The sequence below is a fragment of the Globicephala melas genome, chromosome 21 (genome assembly GCF_963455315.2).
Source record: "Globicephala melas chromosome 21, mGloMel1.2, whole genome shotgun sequence".
Lineage (NCBI taxonomy): Eukaryota > Metazoa > Chordata > Mammalia > Artiodactyla > Delphinidae > Globicephala > Globicephala melas.
The window spans coordinates 33,446,508-33,462,001 of record NC_083334.1 but is presented as its reverse complement, the minus strand read 5'-3'; the positions used below and the strand labels follow the sequence as shown (position 1 = coordinate 33,462,001).

At 38.5% G+C, this 15,494-nt stretch overlaps 1 protein-coding gene across 4 annotated transcripts in view; it reads right to left on the bottom strand.

Moving 5' to 3' along the window:
* The window catches only part of HGSNAT (heparan-alpha-glucosaminide N-acetyltransferase), an 89,361-nt gene that overhangs the window by 17,603 nt on the left and 56,264 nt on the right, over positions 1–15,494 (bottom strand). For all 4 annotated transcript variants that reach the window (XM_060291535.1, XM_060291534.2, XM_030834659.2 and 1 more), the window contains one exon: positions 13,052–13,121. In XM_060291535.1, coding sequence (XP_060147518.1) covers positions 13,052–13,121 — 70 coding nt within the window. The remainder of the gene's footprint in view (positions 1–13,051; positions 13,122–15,494) is intronic.

The window sequence follows — 15,494 nt, the reverse complement described above, 5'->3', positions numbered from 1 at the left end:
TCCCAAAATCATTCTATGAAGCCACCATCACCCTGATACCAAAACCAGACAAAGATACTACAAAAAAAAAATTACAGACCAATATCACTGATGAATATAGGTGCAAAAATCCTCAACAAAATACTAGCAAACAGAATCTAACAACACATTAAAAGGATCATACACCATGATCAAGAGGGATTTATCCCAGGGATGCAAGGATTCTTCAATATATGCAAATCAATCAATGTGATACACCATATTAACAAATTGAAGGAAAACTGTATGATCATCTCAATAGATGCAGAAAAAGCTTTTGACAAAATTCAACACCCATTTATGATAAAAACTCTCCCAAAAGAGAGCATAGAGGGAAACTACCTCAACATAATAAAGGCCATATACGACAAACCCACAGCAAACACCATTCTTAATGGTGAAAAACTGAAAGCATTTCCTGTAAGATCATGAAAAAGACAAGGATGTCCACTTCCACCACTACTATTCAACATAGTTTTGGAAGTCCTAGCCATGGCAATCAGAGAAGAAAAAGAAATAAAAGGAATCCAAATTGGAAAAGAAGTAAAACTGTCACTGTTTGCAGATGACGTGTTACTCTACATAGAAAACCCTAAAGATGCCACCAGAAAACTACTAGAACCAATGAATTTGGTAAAGTTGCAGTATACAAAATTAATGCACAGAAACCTCTCACATTCCTATACGCTAACAATGCAAAATCAGAAAGAGAAATTAAGGAAACAATCCCATTTACCACTGCAACAAAAAGAAAAAAATACCTAGGAATAAACCTACTTGGGGGAAAAAAAGACCTGTATGCAGGAGACTAGAAGACACTGATGAAAGAAATTAAAGATGATACAAACAGATGGAGAGATATACCATGCTCTTGGATTCGAAGAATCAATATTGGGGAAATGACTATACTACACAAAGCAATCTACAGATTCTATGCAATCCCTATCAAATTACCAATGGCATTTTTTTTACAGAACTAGAACAAAAAAATCTTAAAATTTGTATGGAGACACAAAAGGCCCTGAATAGCCAAAGCAGTCTTGAGGGAAAAAAACAGAGCTGGGGGAATCAGACGCCCTGACGTCAGACTATACTACAAAGCTACAGTAATCAAGACAATATGGTACTGTCACAAAAACAGAAATATAGATCAATGAAACAGGATAGAAAGCCCAGAGATAAACCCACGCACCTATGGTCAACTAATCTATGACAAAGGAGGCAAGGATATACAATGGAGAAAAGATAGTCTCTTCATTAAGTGGTGCTGGGAAAACTGGACAGCTACATGTAGAAGAGTGAAATTAGAACACTCTCTAACACCATACACAAAAATAAACTTAAAATGGACTAAAGACCTAAATGTAAGACCAGACACTATAAAACTCTTTGAGGAAAACATAGGAGGAACACTCTATGACATAAATCACAGCAAGATCTTTTTTGATCCACCTCCTAGAGTCATGGAAATAAAAGCAAAAATAAACAAATGGGACCTAATGAAACGTAATACCTTTAGCAAAGCAAAGGAAACTACAAACAAGACGAAAAGACAACTCTCAGAATGGGAAAAAATATCTGCAAATGAATCAACAGACAAAGGATTACTCTCCAAAATATATAAACAGCTCATGCAGCTCAATATTAAAAAAACAAACAACCCCATCCAAACGTGGGCAGAAGACCTAAGTAGACATTTCTCCAACGAAGACATACAGATGGCCAAGAAGCACACAATAAGCTGATCAACATCACTAATTATTAGAGAAATGCAAACCAAAACTACAATGAGGTATCACCTCACACCAGTTAGAATGGGCATCATCAGAAAATCTACAAACAACAAATGCTGGATTGGGTGGGGACAAAAAGGAACCCTCTTGCACTGTTGGTGGGAATGTAAATTGATACAGCCACTATGGAGAACAGTATGGAGGTTCCTTAAAAAACTAAAAATAGAATTACCATATGACCCAGCAATCCCACTACTGGGCATATACCCAGAGAAAACCATAATTCAAAAAGACACATGCACCCCAGTGTTCACTGCAGCACTATTTACAATAGCCATGTCATGGAAGCAACCTAAATGCCCATCGACAGATGAATGGATAAAGAAGTTGTGGTACATATATAAAATGGAATATTACTCAGCCATGAAAAGGAACGAAACTGAGTCATTTGTTGAGACGTGGATGGATCTAGAGACTGTCATACAGAGTGCAGTAAGTCAGAAAGAGAAAAACAAATATCGTATATTAACGCATGTATGTAGAACCTAGAAAATTGGTACAGATGAACCGGTTTGCAGGACAGAAGTTGAGACACAGATGTAGAGAACAAACGTATGGACACCAAGGGGGGAAAGCCGCAGGGGGGTGGGGATGGTGGTGTGCTGAATTGGGAGATTGGGATTGACATGTATACACTGATGTGTATAAAACTGATGACTAATAAGAACCTGCAGTATAAAAAAACAAACAAACAAACCAAAAAAACAACTAATACTAAACTTTCTTTGGGTTACTTGTATGGAAATATGTTAATATAAATGTTTCAGACATTACATGAAATTTCTAAAAATCTTATATGTTCTGGTATAATGTTATAAGTCATAATTCTAGTTATTACTTTAAAATGTGTATCTCAGAAATAACTAAATTTCCTTGTCAATTGCATTATTATGAAGTGTCATCAAATCTGTAACCATGGTCATTTTTAAGTCTTTTGTCATTTACAGACAGTTCTGGGTGTACTCTGATGCTTTTGCAAATATGTTCCTATAAAAGGGTTTCGTCTTCAAGGAATTCATGGGAAAGACTCTGACAAGTACAGGTTTCTGGTAACTGACTATACTGTTGAACTGAATGAATAAGCATTTTCAGAACTCTAATGGAAAACTAATGAATTCATAAAAGTGCTAACAAAAGATCAAGATAAAAAAAATAATTACATGGGACTGAGTGAACTGATGAGGATGATTATAATTTTTGTGACTTTCTGTATGAATAAAAAAAAAATCCCACAAGGAGTCAGAGGCAAAAGATATACAAATCAATTTTCACTGCAAAGTAAAGGAGCTGTTACAGTGGAGGATTACTGGACTGACGGTCAATATTATGACACAGTATGAGTGTGTTTCGTGTTTGTTAATTGCAATCATTGTTATTTTTCTTGTGGTCATCCATTTACAATGCTTGGTGTCAGTTTATTTATCTCTTGTAAAAATAAAATACAGTGTGTATGTGTGAAAAAAAAAAGATGAGTGAAAGACAGATAGAGGTTTAAGTCAGGATGCAAAAATCAGTGAATGTATCTGATTAATAAATAAATAAAAGTAGTATTAAAAAAAAAGACACATGCACCCCAATGTTCATTGCAGCACTATTTATAATAGCCATGTCATGGAAGCAACCTAAATGCCCATCGACAGATGAATGGATAAAGAAGATGTGGTACATATATACAATGGAATATTACTCAGCCATGAAAAGGAACGAAACTGGGTCATTTGTAGAGACGTGGATGGATCTAGAGACTGTCATACAGAATGCAGTAAGTCAGAAAGAGAAAAACAAATATCGTATACTAACGCATGTATGTGGAACCTAGAAAATTGGTACAGATGAACCGGTTTGCAGGGCAGAAATAGAGACACAGATATAGCAAACAATCATATGGACACCAAGTGGGGGAAAGTGGTGGGGTGGTGGTGGTGTGATGAACTGGGAGATTGTGATTGACACGTATACTCTAATATGTATAAAATGGATAACTAATAAGAAGCTGCTGTATAAAAAAATATACAAAATTTTAAAAAAAAAAGTGTTGTGAGGGTGAAATGAGATCATTATTCCTCGTCGCTGGAATTCTGATTAACAACACTATTAAAGTTAGAATAGCAGAAGCCTGAAACAACCAAACGTGCCCAATGCAGCAATGACTAATCTCAGTGTCTGCATCTGTGAGAGGATGAGCTATGGCTATTCAAACAGCAGGAACAGTGCAGCAACGGGATGGACCCAGAAACCATCATACTAAGTGAAGTCAGAGAAAGACAAATACCATATGATATCACTTATATCGAAACAGAAACAGACTCACAGACATAGAGAACAGACTTGTGGTTGCCAAGAGGGAGGGGAGTGGGAGAGGGATGGAATGGGAGGTTGGGATTAGCAGATGCAAACTATTATATAGAGAATGGATAAACAACAAGGTCCTACTATACAGTACAGGGAACTGTATTCATATCCTATTATGAACCATAATGGAAAAGAATATTTAAAAAAAAGAATGTATATACATGTATAACTGAATCACTTTGCTGTACAGTAGAAATTAACACAGCATTGTAAATCAACTATACTTCAATAAGACAAATTTTAAAAAAAGAGAGACAAAAGAAAAAAAAATTTTGTCCACCCTGGAAAAAAAAAGAATGCCTGTACAAAGAAATATAAATACAAACTATTAAATACAAAAAGCAAATCATAGTATTCAGACTCAATTACAACTAAATAAAAATGCACAGATGTGGGACTTCCCTGGCCATCCAGTGGTTGGGATTTCATGCTTCCACTGCAGGGGGCACGGGTTCGATCCCTGGTCGGGGAACTAAGATCCTACATGCCGTGTGGCACGGCCAAAAAAAAAAAAATGCACAGATGCAAACTGAGAAAGTTTGACAGTGACCTTGGAGTGACTCACAGTTAATGTACGGGGTTCTTTCTCCTAGATGGTGCTTTAGTGCAACAAGATATCCAGAGGATATTAAGTTGATTTACATGATTAACGAAAGATAAATAACTTAACTGGTTTTTCTTTGAAACGAGAGTTCTTACTTGGAAAAAATGTTTCAAAAAGTATATTTAGCTCTTCACACAATGTTTACATTCTGATTTAGTTTACTTCCCCCCCCCTTTTTTTTTTAAACTTTGGAGTGGAAACGAATCCTGATTTCCAATACACTAAAGATTGCTTAGTGACTTGATGGGGTAATATCTTTTGTTATTTACAATTCCTGAAATTTTCTGGGACAGTTTCACTTTTATTTAGTTTGTTTGTGCCCATAAAGACATGAACTTTCCACTTTATGTCCCCACATCCGATTATTAAAGTCCACACAGAATCTTTTCTCAACCCAACAACTGTAGCAAACTCAGAGCTAACAGGCCAATTTGTTATTTTTCAAATAATAATGAATACTTAGCATTTTTAATTTGGTATATAAGAATGATTAAATTTGCCCTTTTACTAAGTATAATTCTTTGATTAAAAAATCAAGAGAAGGCAAATCTTTGTCTGTAAATCATTGAGGGCTTTCTTATAGAAATTATATATAACATTTCTAATATTACAAGCCCTTACATGTACTGTGCTTCCAGCTCTCTTGATACTGAAAAGTGTAATAAACTTCATACTCACACAGGTTTTGCATAAAATTTGCACATTTGAACATTTGAAATATTCAATGCATAGGATTTTTCCTCCTCTTTCCTTTTTTTTTTTTATGGTCATGGAAAGTTTCAAACATATACATACATATAAGTAGACAAACCAGTATAATGAACCGCTATGGACCCATTACCTACCTTCAACAAGTATCTACGAAGCATGGTCTTCATCTTCATATCGAATCTTACTTCATCTATACTCCCACCCACTGCCCCTTTTCCCTGACTTGGCTTGGTCATTTTAAAGAAAATCATAGGGGACTTCCCTGGTGGTGCAGTGGATAAGACTCCATGCTCCCAAGCAGGAGGCCTGGGTTGGATCCCTGGTCAGGGAACTAGATCCCACATGCATGCCACAACTAAGAGTTCACATGCTGCAACTAAGGAGCCTGCCTGCCACAACTAAGGAGCCCACGAACTGCAAATAAGGAGCCTGTGTGTCACAACTAAGGAGCCCGCCTGCCTCAACTAAAACCCAGTGCAACCAAATTAATTAATTAATTTTTAAAAAGAATATATTTTAAAAAAATAAAGAAAGAAAATCAGAGACATCATATCATTTCATCTATAAATACTTCAGTATGTACTGCTAAAAGATAAGGACTCAGGGGGCGGAGTCAAGATAGCGGACTAGGAGGACACGGAATTCGTGTCTCTGCACAACTAGGGCACCTACCAGGGACTGGTGGGGGACCACGGATGCCTAAGGCAATGGTAGGAACACCCAGTGACTGGCTTGCAGGATCCTGATTCCCAGGCCAGAGGTCGGGTCCGAGCTCCTGCGGTGGGAGCTCCGAGTCCAAACCAATGGACTAACAGAGAACCTCAGACCCCGGGGAATATTCATTGGCGTGAGGCCCCCCGGAGGTCCTCATCTCAGCACCAAGACCTGGCTCTAACCAACTGCTTGCAAACGCCAGTGCTGGAAACCTCAGGCCAAACAACCAGTAAGATAGGATTACAGCGCCACCTATCAAAAAAAAACACAAAGAAACGAAAAAAAAAAATGTTACAGATGAAGGAGGAAGGTAAAAACCTAAAAGATGAAATAAATGAAGACAAAATAGGCAACCTATCTGAAAAAGAATTCAGAGTAATGACAGTAAAGATGATCCAAAATCTCAGAAACAGAATGGGGAAAACACAAGAAACATTTAACAAGGATCTAGAAGAACTAAAGAGCAAACAAACAATGATGAACAACAAAATTACTGAAACTAAAAATACTTTAGAAGGAATCAATAACTGAGACAGAAGAACGGATAACTGAGCTGGAAGATAAAATGGTGGAAATAACTGCCAGGGAGCAGAATAAAGAAAAAAGAATGAAAAGAATTGAGGAGAGTCTCAGAGACTTCTGGGACAACACTAAACGGAGCAACATTCGAATTATTAGGGTGCCAGAAGAAGAAGAGAAAAAAAAAGGGTCTGAGAAAATATTTGAAGAGATTATAGTTGAAAACTTCCCTAATATGGGAAAGGAAATAGTTAATCAAGTCCAGGAAGCACAGAGAGTCCCATACAGGATGAATACAAGGAGAAATACGCCAAGACACATATTAATCAAACTGTCAAAAATTAAATACAAAGAAAACACATTAAAAGCAGAAAGGGAAAAACAACAAATAACACACAAGGGAATCCCCATAAGGTTAACAGCTGATCTCTCAGCAGAAAATCTGCAAGCCAGAAGGGAGTGGCAGGACATATTGAAAGTGATGAAGGAGAAAAACCTGCAACCAAGATTACTCTACCCAGCAAGGATCTCATTCAGATTTGATGGAGAAATTAAAACCTTTACAGACAAGCAAAAGCTGAGAGAGTTCAGCACCACCAAACCAGCTTTACAACAAATGATAAAGGAACTTCTCTAGGCAGGAAACACAGAGACGGAAAAGACCTACCAAAACAAACCCTAAACAATTAAGAAAACGGTAATAGGAACATACATATCGATAATTACCTTGAATGTAAATGGATTAAATGCTCAAACCAAAAGACATAGACTGGCTGAATGGATACAAAAACAAGACCTGTATATATGTTGTCTGCAAGAGAACCCCTTCAGACCTAGGGGCACAAACAGACTGAAAGTGAGGGGATGGAAAAAGATAATCCATGCAAGAAGAAATCAAAAGAAAGCTGGAGTAGCAGTTCTCGTATCAGACAAAATAGACTTTAAAATAAAGACTATGACAAGAGACAAAGAAGGACACTACATAACGATCAAGGGATCAATCCAAGAAGAAGATATAACAATTGTAAATATTTATGCATCCAACAGAGGAGCACCTCAATACATAAGGCAAATGCCAACAGCCATAAAAGGGGAAATCGACAGTAACACAATCATACTGGGGGACTTTAACACTCCACTTTCACCAATGGACAGATCACCCAAAATGAAAATAAATAAGGAAACACAAGATTTAAATGACACATTAAACAAGATGGACTTAATTGATATTTATAGGACATTCCATCCCCAAACAACAGAGTACACTTTCTTCTCAAGTGCTCATGGAACATTCTCCAGGATAGACCATATCTCGGGTCAGAAATCAAGCCTTGGTAAATTTAAGAAAACTGAAATAGTATCAAGTATCTTTTCTGACCACAACACTATGAAACTAGATGTCAATTACAGGAAAAAAAACTAAAAAATACAAACACATGGAGAGTAAACAATATTCTACTAAATAACCAAGAGATCACTGAAGAAATCAAAGAGGAAATAAAAAAATATCTAGAAACAAATGACAATGAAAACACGACGATACAAAACCTATGGGATGCAGCAAAAGCAGTTCTAAGAGGGAATTTTAGAGCAATACAATCCTACCTGAAGAAACAGGAAAAATCTCAAATAAACAACCTAACCTTACACCTAAAGCAATTAGAGGAAGAAGAACAAAAAAAAGAAGACCCCAAAGTTAGCAGAAGGAAAGAAATCATAAAAATCAGATCAGAAATAAGTGAAAAAGAAATGAAGGAAACAACAGCAAAGATCAATAAAACTAAAGTTAGTTCTTTGAGAAGATAAACAAAATTGATAAACCATTAGCCAGACTCATCAGGAAAAAAACAGAGAAGACTCAAATCAACAGAATTAGACATGAAAAAGAACTAACACTGTAGAAATACAATGGCTCATGAGAGATTACTACAAGCAACTATATGCCAGTGAAATGGACAACCTGGAGGAAATGGACAAATTCTTAAAAAGCAAGACCTTCCGAGGCTGAACCAGGAAGAAATAGAAAATATAAACAGATAAATCACAAGCACTGAAATTGAAACTGTGATTAAAACTCTTCCAACAAACAAAAGCCCAGGACCAGATGGCTTCACAGGCAAATTCTATCAAACATTTAGAGCAGAGCTAACACCTATCCTTCTCAAACTCTTCCAAAATATAGCAGAGGGAGGAACACTCCCAAACTCATTCTACGAGGCCACCATCATCCTGATACCAAAACCAGACAACGATATCACAAAAAAAGAAAACTGCAGGCCAATATCACTGATGAACATAGATGCAAAAATCCTCAACAAAATACTAGCAAACAGAATCCAACAGCACATTAAAAAGATCATACACCATGATCAAGTGGGGTTTACCCCAGGAATGCAAGGATTCTTCAATATACGCAAATCAGTTAATGTGATACACCATATTAACAAAATGAAGAATAAAAACCATATGATAATATCAATAAACATAGGAAAAGCTTTTGACAAAATTCAACACCCATTTATGATAAAAACTCTCCAGAATGTAGGCACAGAGGGAACCTACCTCAACATAATAAAGGCCATATATGACAAACCCACAGCCAACATTGTTCTCAATGGTGAAAACTGAAACCATTTCCTCTAAGATCAGAAACAAGACAAGGTTGCCCACTCTCACCACTATTATTCAACATAGTTTTGCAAGTTTTAGCCACAGCAATCAGAGAAGAAAAAGAAATAAAAGGAATCCAAATCGGAAAAGAAAAAGTAAAACTGTCACTGTTTGCAGATGTCATGATACTATACAGAGAGAATCCTAAAGATGCCACCAGAAAACTACTAGAGCTACTCAATGGATACAAAATTAATGTACAGAAATCACTTGCATTCCTATATGTTAATGATGAAATATCTGAAAGAGAAATTAAGGAAACATTCCTATTTACCACTGCAAGGAAAAGAATAAAATACCTAGGAATAAACCTACCTAAGAAGATAAAAAACCTGTATGCAGAAAACTATAAGACACTGATGAAAGAAATTAAAGATGATACAAACGGAGGGAGAGATATACCATGTTCTTGGACTGGAAGAATCAACATTGTGAAAATGACTATACTACCCAAAGCAATCTACAGATTCAATGCAATCTCTATCAAACTACCAGTTGCATTTTTCACAGAACTAGAAGAAAAAGTTGCACAATTTGTATAGAAACACAAAAGACCCTGAATAACCAAAGCAATCTTGAGAAAGAAAAATGGAGCTGGAGGAATCAGGCTCCCTGACTTCAGGCTATACTACAAAGCTATGGTAATCAAGACAGTGTGGTACTGGCACAAAAACTGAAATATAGATCAGTGGAACAGGATAGAAAGCCCAGAGATATACCCATGTACATATGGTCACCTTATATTTGATAAAGGCGGCAAGGGTATAAAATGGAGAAAAGATGGCCTCTTCAATAAGTGGTGCTGGGAAAACTGCACAGCTACATGTAAAAGAATGAAATTAGAACACTCCCTAACACCATACACAAAAATAAACTCAAAATGGACTAAAGACCTAAATGTAAGACCAGACACTATAAAACTCTCGAGGAAAACATAGGAAGAACAACTCTATGACATAAATCACAGCAAGATCCTTTCTGACCCACCTCCTAGAGTAATGGAAATAAAAACAAAAGTAAACAAATGGGACCTTATGAAACTTAAAAGCTTTTGCACAGCAAAGGAAACTATAATCAAGATGAAAAGACAACCCTCAGAATGGGAGAAAATATTTGCAAACGAAGCAACTGACAAAGGATTAATCTCCACAATTTACAAGCAGCTCATGCAGCTCAATATCAAAAAAAACAAACAACCCAATCCAAAAATGGGCAGAAGACCTAAATAGACATTTCTCCAAAGAAGATATACAGATGGCCAACAAACACATGAAAGGATGCTCAACATCACCAATCATTAGAGAAATGCAAATCAAAACTACAATGAGGTATCACTTCACACCTGTCAGAATGGCCATCATCAAAAAATCTACAAAGAATAAATGCTGGAGAGGGTGTGGAGAAAAGGGAACCCTCTTGCACTGTTGGTGGGAATGTAAATTGATACAGCCACTATGGAGAACAGTATGGAGGTTCCTTAAAAAACTAAAAACAGAATTACCATATGACCCAGCAATCCCACTCCTGGGCATATACCCTGAGAACACCATAATTCAAAAAAAGGCATGTACCACAATGTTCATTGCAGCTCTATTTACAATAGCCAGGACATGGAAGCAACCTAAGTGTCCATCGACAGATGAATGGATAAAGAAGATGTGGCACATATATAAAATGTAATATTACTCAGCCATAAAAAGGAACGAATTTGAGTTATTTGTAGTGAGGTGGATGGACCTAGAGTCTGTCATACAGAGTGAAGTAAGTCAGAAAGAGAAAAACAAATACCGTATGCTAACACATATATACGGAATCTAAAAAAAAAGGTTCTGAAGAACCTAGGGGCAGGACAGGAATAAAGACGCAGATGTAGAGAATGGACTTGAGGACACGGGGAGGGGGAAAGGGTAAGCTGGGATGAAGTGAGAGAGTGGTATGGACTTATATACACTACCAAATATAAAATAGATAGCTAGTGGGAAGCAGCAGCATAGCACAGGGAGATCAGCTCGTGCTTTGTGACCACCTAGAGGGGTGGGATTGGGAGGGTTGGAGGGAGACGTAAGACGGAGGAGATATGGGGATATATGTATATGTATAGCTGATTCACTTAGTTATAAAGCAGAAACTAACACACCACTGTAAAGCAATTATACTCCAATAAAGATGTTAAAAAAAGAAAACAATAAGGACTCTTTATTTTTAAACATACTGCAATTCTATTACCTCATTAAGAATATTATCAACAATTCCTCAATATTGTCAAATAGCAAGTTCAATTTTCCTGTCTTTTTTACAGTTTAATTGCTCAAGTCAATATCCAAACATGTTCCATATACCCATTGCTTATATTTTTAATTTCTTTTTTCCCTTATAACTCAACTCCCATTTCTAGTTTATCCAGCACTAATAACATCACCATCACATGAAAAACTTGAAAACAGAACCATCTAAGGAAAGGTAAAAGAAGATATTTAAAAATTAAAATTAAAAAAAGCACTTGTTTTCTTGTACATGCTTGTTCCCCAAGTGAAAAGGAGAAAGACGCTGTATTCTTACTACTTTTTCAGATTCTTTTCTGGTTCAGACAAATCTGAACTTCCCTGGGCTTCCATGGGCACACTGGAAAGTGATGGGGAAAGGTACAAGGCACTCTTGCTTTCCCCACAAGAGCTTTGTGCCCACAGGCTGCAAAGGGAGAATCACATGTAGAAGGAGTTTCAATTCCACAGTGGGGCAAGGTGGGATTCTTCGCTTTGCAAGAGTCTGATATGAGCTATCTACCACTTTAAACATCATGTAATAGATACATTCACATCCAAAGCACCAAATGAAAACACTCTAATAAACTGGAAGACCATTTACATCTTATCACCAAAGTAATGCAACTCCTCTTTACGGATTGCACTCCATCCCTAAAGGGTCAGAGTGATAAACTCCCCAAAGGTGCAGGATTTCCCCAAGCTAGCAGGTTTTTTCTTCCAGTTTGGATCCGGCTCACTAATAAAATCTCATGGTCTTTCCTGAGACCGTAACCAGCTGAGCATGTGAAAATTCAATCTTATTCCTTTTAAGAGGAAAGCCCTCCCCTTGGCAAGGTGACGTGCCAGGCCTGGGTCTATTTTACTTTCTTTTCCTTCTGCAGTCTGCAAATCCACTCACCAGAATCGTTGTTTACCAGGCAGGAGAAGGAATCCCCTCTCCAAGCTGGCCGACCCTAACCAAGGGAGAGTCCACCCTGAGGTCGGAGGTCCCCACCGCAGGAGTTGGGAAGCTGGACCAGAGGCGTGGCCTCTGGGTTCAGAGCCAAGAGGAGGAAGACATCAGTGTGGCAGCACCTCCCAAGCCCATCACAGGCCTCTTCCATGCGCTATGTGGCAGGATGTGAGAGTCTGTCAGGAAATAATGATTGCTCAAGTATTTTCTTCTACATCTTCAGCCACGTGGGAGAATTGAAGGCAGAGAGCCATTCGCACTAGGTTATTATTTCCCTGAAGTCAGGGACCATCTCTTATTTGACACTGAATCCCTAATGCCTAGGACTACACTGGGCACGGTGGACACAGTAAGTTTTCATTTAATCCAGGAATAACGGTCAAAGTACCCTTTCTGAATACAGTTATTCCGTATTCTATTTTCCCCAGTGTGCCCCCCGCCAACGCCTGCTTACCTCAGCGCGAACCTTAGAAAGGACACCACAATGATGAGCACCAGGCCGACAAGGAATGCGATACTCACGGCTGCAAAAATAAAGAAACGTATCATCACCAAAAGCTGTCGTGTCATCACAGTGAATCAGTAAATGAAAAATGCAAACAATATGAAAAAGAATGTATACATACGTATAACTGAATCACTTTGCTGTATAGTAGAAATTAACACAACATTGTAAATCAACTATAGTTCAGTAAAACAAATTTTAAAATTAAAAAAAGAAAAAGGGGGCTTCTCTGGTGGCGCAGTGGTTAAGAGTCCGCCTGCCGATGCAGGGGACACGGGTTCGTGCCCCAGTCCGGGAAGATCCCATATGTCGTGGAGTGGCTGGGCCCGTGAGCCATGGCCGCTGAGCCTACACGTCCGGAGCCTGTGCTCCGCAATGGGAGAGGCCACAACAGTGAGAGGCCCGCATATCGCAAAAAAAAAAAAAAAGAAAAAGGCAAACAAATAAAAATGGAAACATATGAAGGAAAAGCCTATATCCTTATGTGAAATTTATTATTAACAACTGAGAATACTCTTCATGAGGGAAGCGCTAATTTTCATCATGAAAAATATCAAACATACACAAAAGTACAGAGAACTGTACAATAAACCCACATATAGCTGTCACCTAGATTCTAGAATATCAAACATTGCCACTCTTGCTTCATCTACTACTACTACTCACCCTTTTTTTTTTTTCCACCTGAAGTGTTTTAAGCAAATCCCAGACATCAAGCTATTTCATTCCCACATCTTCAGGATGTATCTCTATGTACGTCATGCAATTCTTACGTGACCCCCTGAGGAGGACACTGTATCTCTTCTGTAGGACGCTACCGAAGACACACGGCCTCTTCTGGGTCACAAGAAGGCAGCAAGCAAACCAAAGTAACAAAATAACTGGCCAGTCCTCTTCAAAAGCGTCAAGGTCATGAAAGACCAAGAAAGGCTGATTAGAGGCCATGAGGTTAGATTAGAGGAGGCCTGGGAGACCTGATCACTAAATGCTCTGTGGGACCCTGGACACAAAACAGACACAAGTAGGACAACTGGAGAAATCTGAGAACTCCGCTGCTCAGTTAATAGCGCTGTGTGCATGACATTCCTGGTTTCAATCACTGTACATGGAATCACTGTACTGTGATTATACAGTTTAGGGGCTTAGGGGAAGCTGAGTGAAGGGTATATGGAAATCCTGTTTTGCAACGTTTCTGTGAGTCTAAAACTATTTCAAAATTAAAAGTTTCTTAAGAATGGACCTTTTGCTGTATAAGCACAACGTCATACAAAATTAATAATTCCCTGGCTAACACTGAGTCCATATTCAAATTTTTCTAGTTGCCTCGAAAATGTGTGTTGTAGTCCATGTGTTCAAATCAGGATCCAAGCAAGGCTCGCATCTTGCCTGCATTGTTAACGTGCCTTAAGCTCCATGCATTGGTCCACAGCCACTGACTTGATTTACACGAGGCTGGCTGTCTCCTATCAGGGCATCTCATTCGCGGTCTAGATCTGCCAGGACCCCTCGCCTGGTGTCACTCAACTTGTTCCTCTATCCTCTGTGCGTTCTATAAATGGGAAGTTAGCTGTAAAGCCTTGGCCGAGAAGTCCCACTTCTCTGGCAGGAACGCGTCGCAGGTGCTGTGTCTTTCCCACCACGTCCCATCAGGAGCACGTCCTGCTTCAGACCTTGTGCCCGATGCCCGCATTCAGCTGGTGAAGGCCTGTCCCCTCCCGTGTAAAGTTCCCCTTTCATTGGATGGTTCCATCCACTCATGGCTTTTGCCTAAATCAGTAACTTCAATGCGCATTGCAAAATATTCTGCCACATTATTAGCTGGATTCCTTCTCTAAAGAATTTACCCTCATCACCTAGGACTATTTCGTTACCCTAAGATATAGTCAAAACAGGAAAGGCAGGAGAGATGATCCTGCCTTCACCAGGATCATCAGTTAACACCAGGTGTCCTTGTTACCCTCAAAGGCAACCAAAATATTGTTTTTGTTGGGGGCCTTGTGCTTTTTAGCTTCATAGTGAACTCACTGGTTTTTGTATGTGCAACGTGTTTCCGTCAGTTACATTCATTATTCTTTTAATGATTAAATCATCCCGCGTTGACTCTTTCACATTGGCTCTAACCAGTGTTCTTCTGACAGTCTTCAACAGCGTCACTGTGTACAGTACTTATTGTTGGAACAGCCCCAGGGATTCCTGATACTATCTACTGGGGGCTTGGAGGGACAGATTTTCTCCAGTGGAGTTATTAGAGAACGAACGATCCCTCCTGAACCCAAGGGGACCTCTGGACAGTCAGAGACACATACAGGAAACACTGTACCCTAAATCCTAAAACAAAGAAAGACACCTGACAGCCAACTGTCTTATTTCTAGTTTCTTTCCACTGCATTAA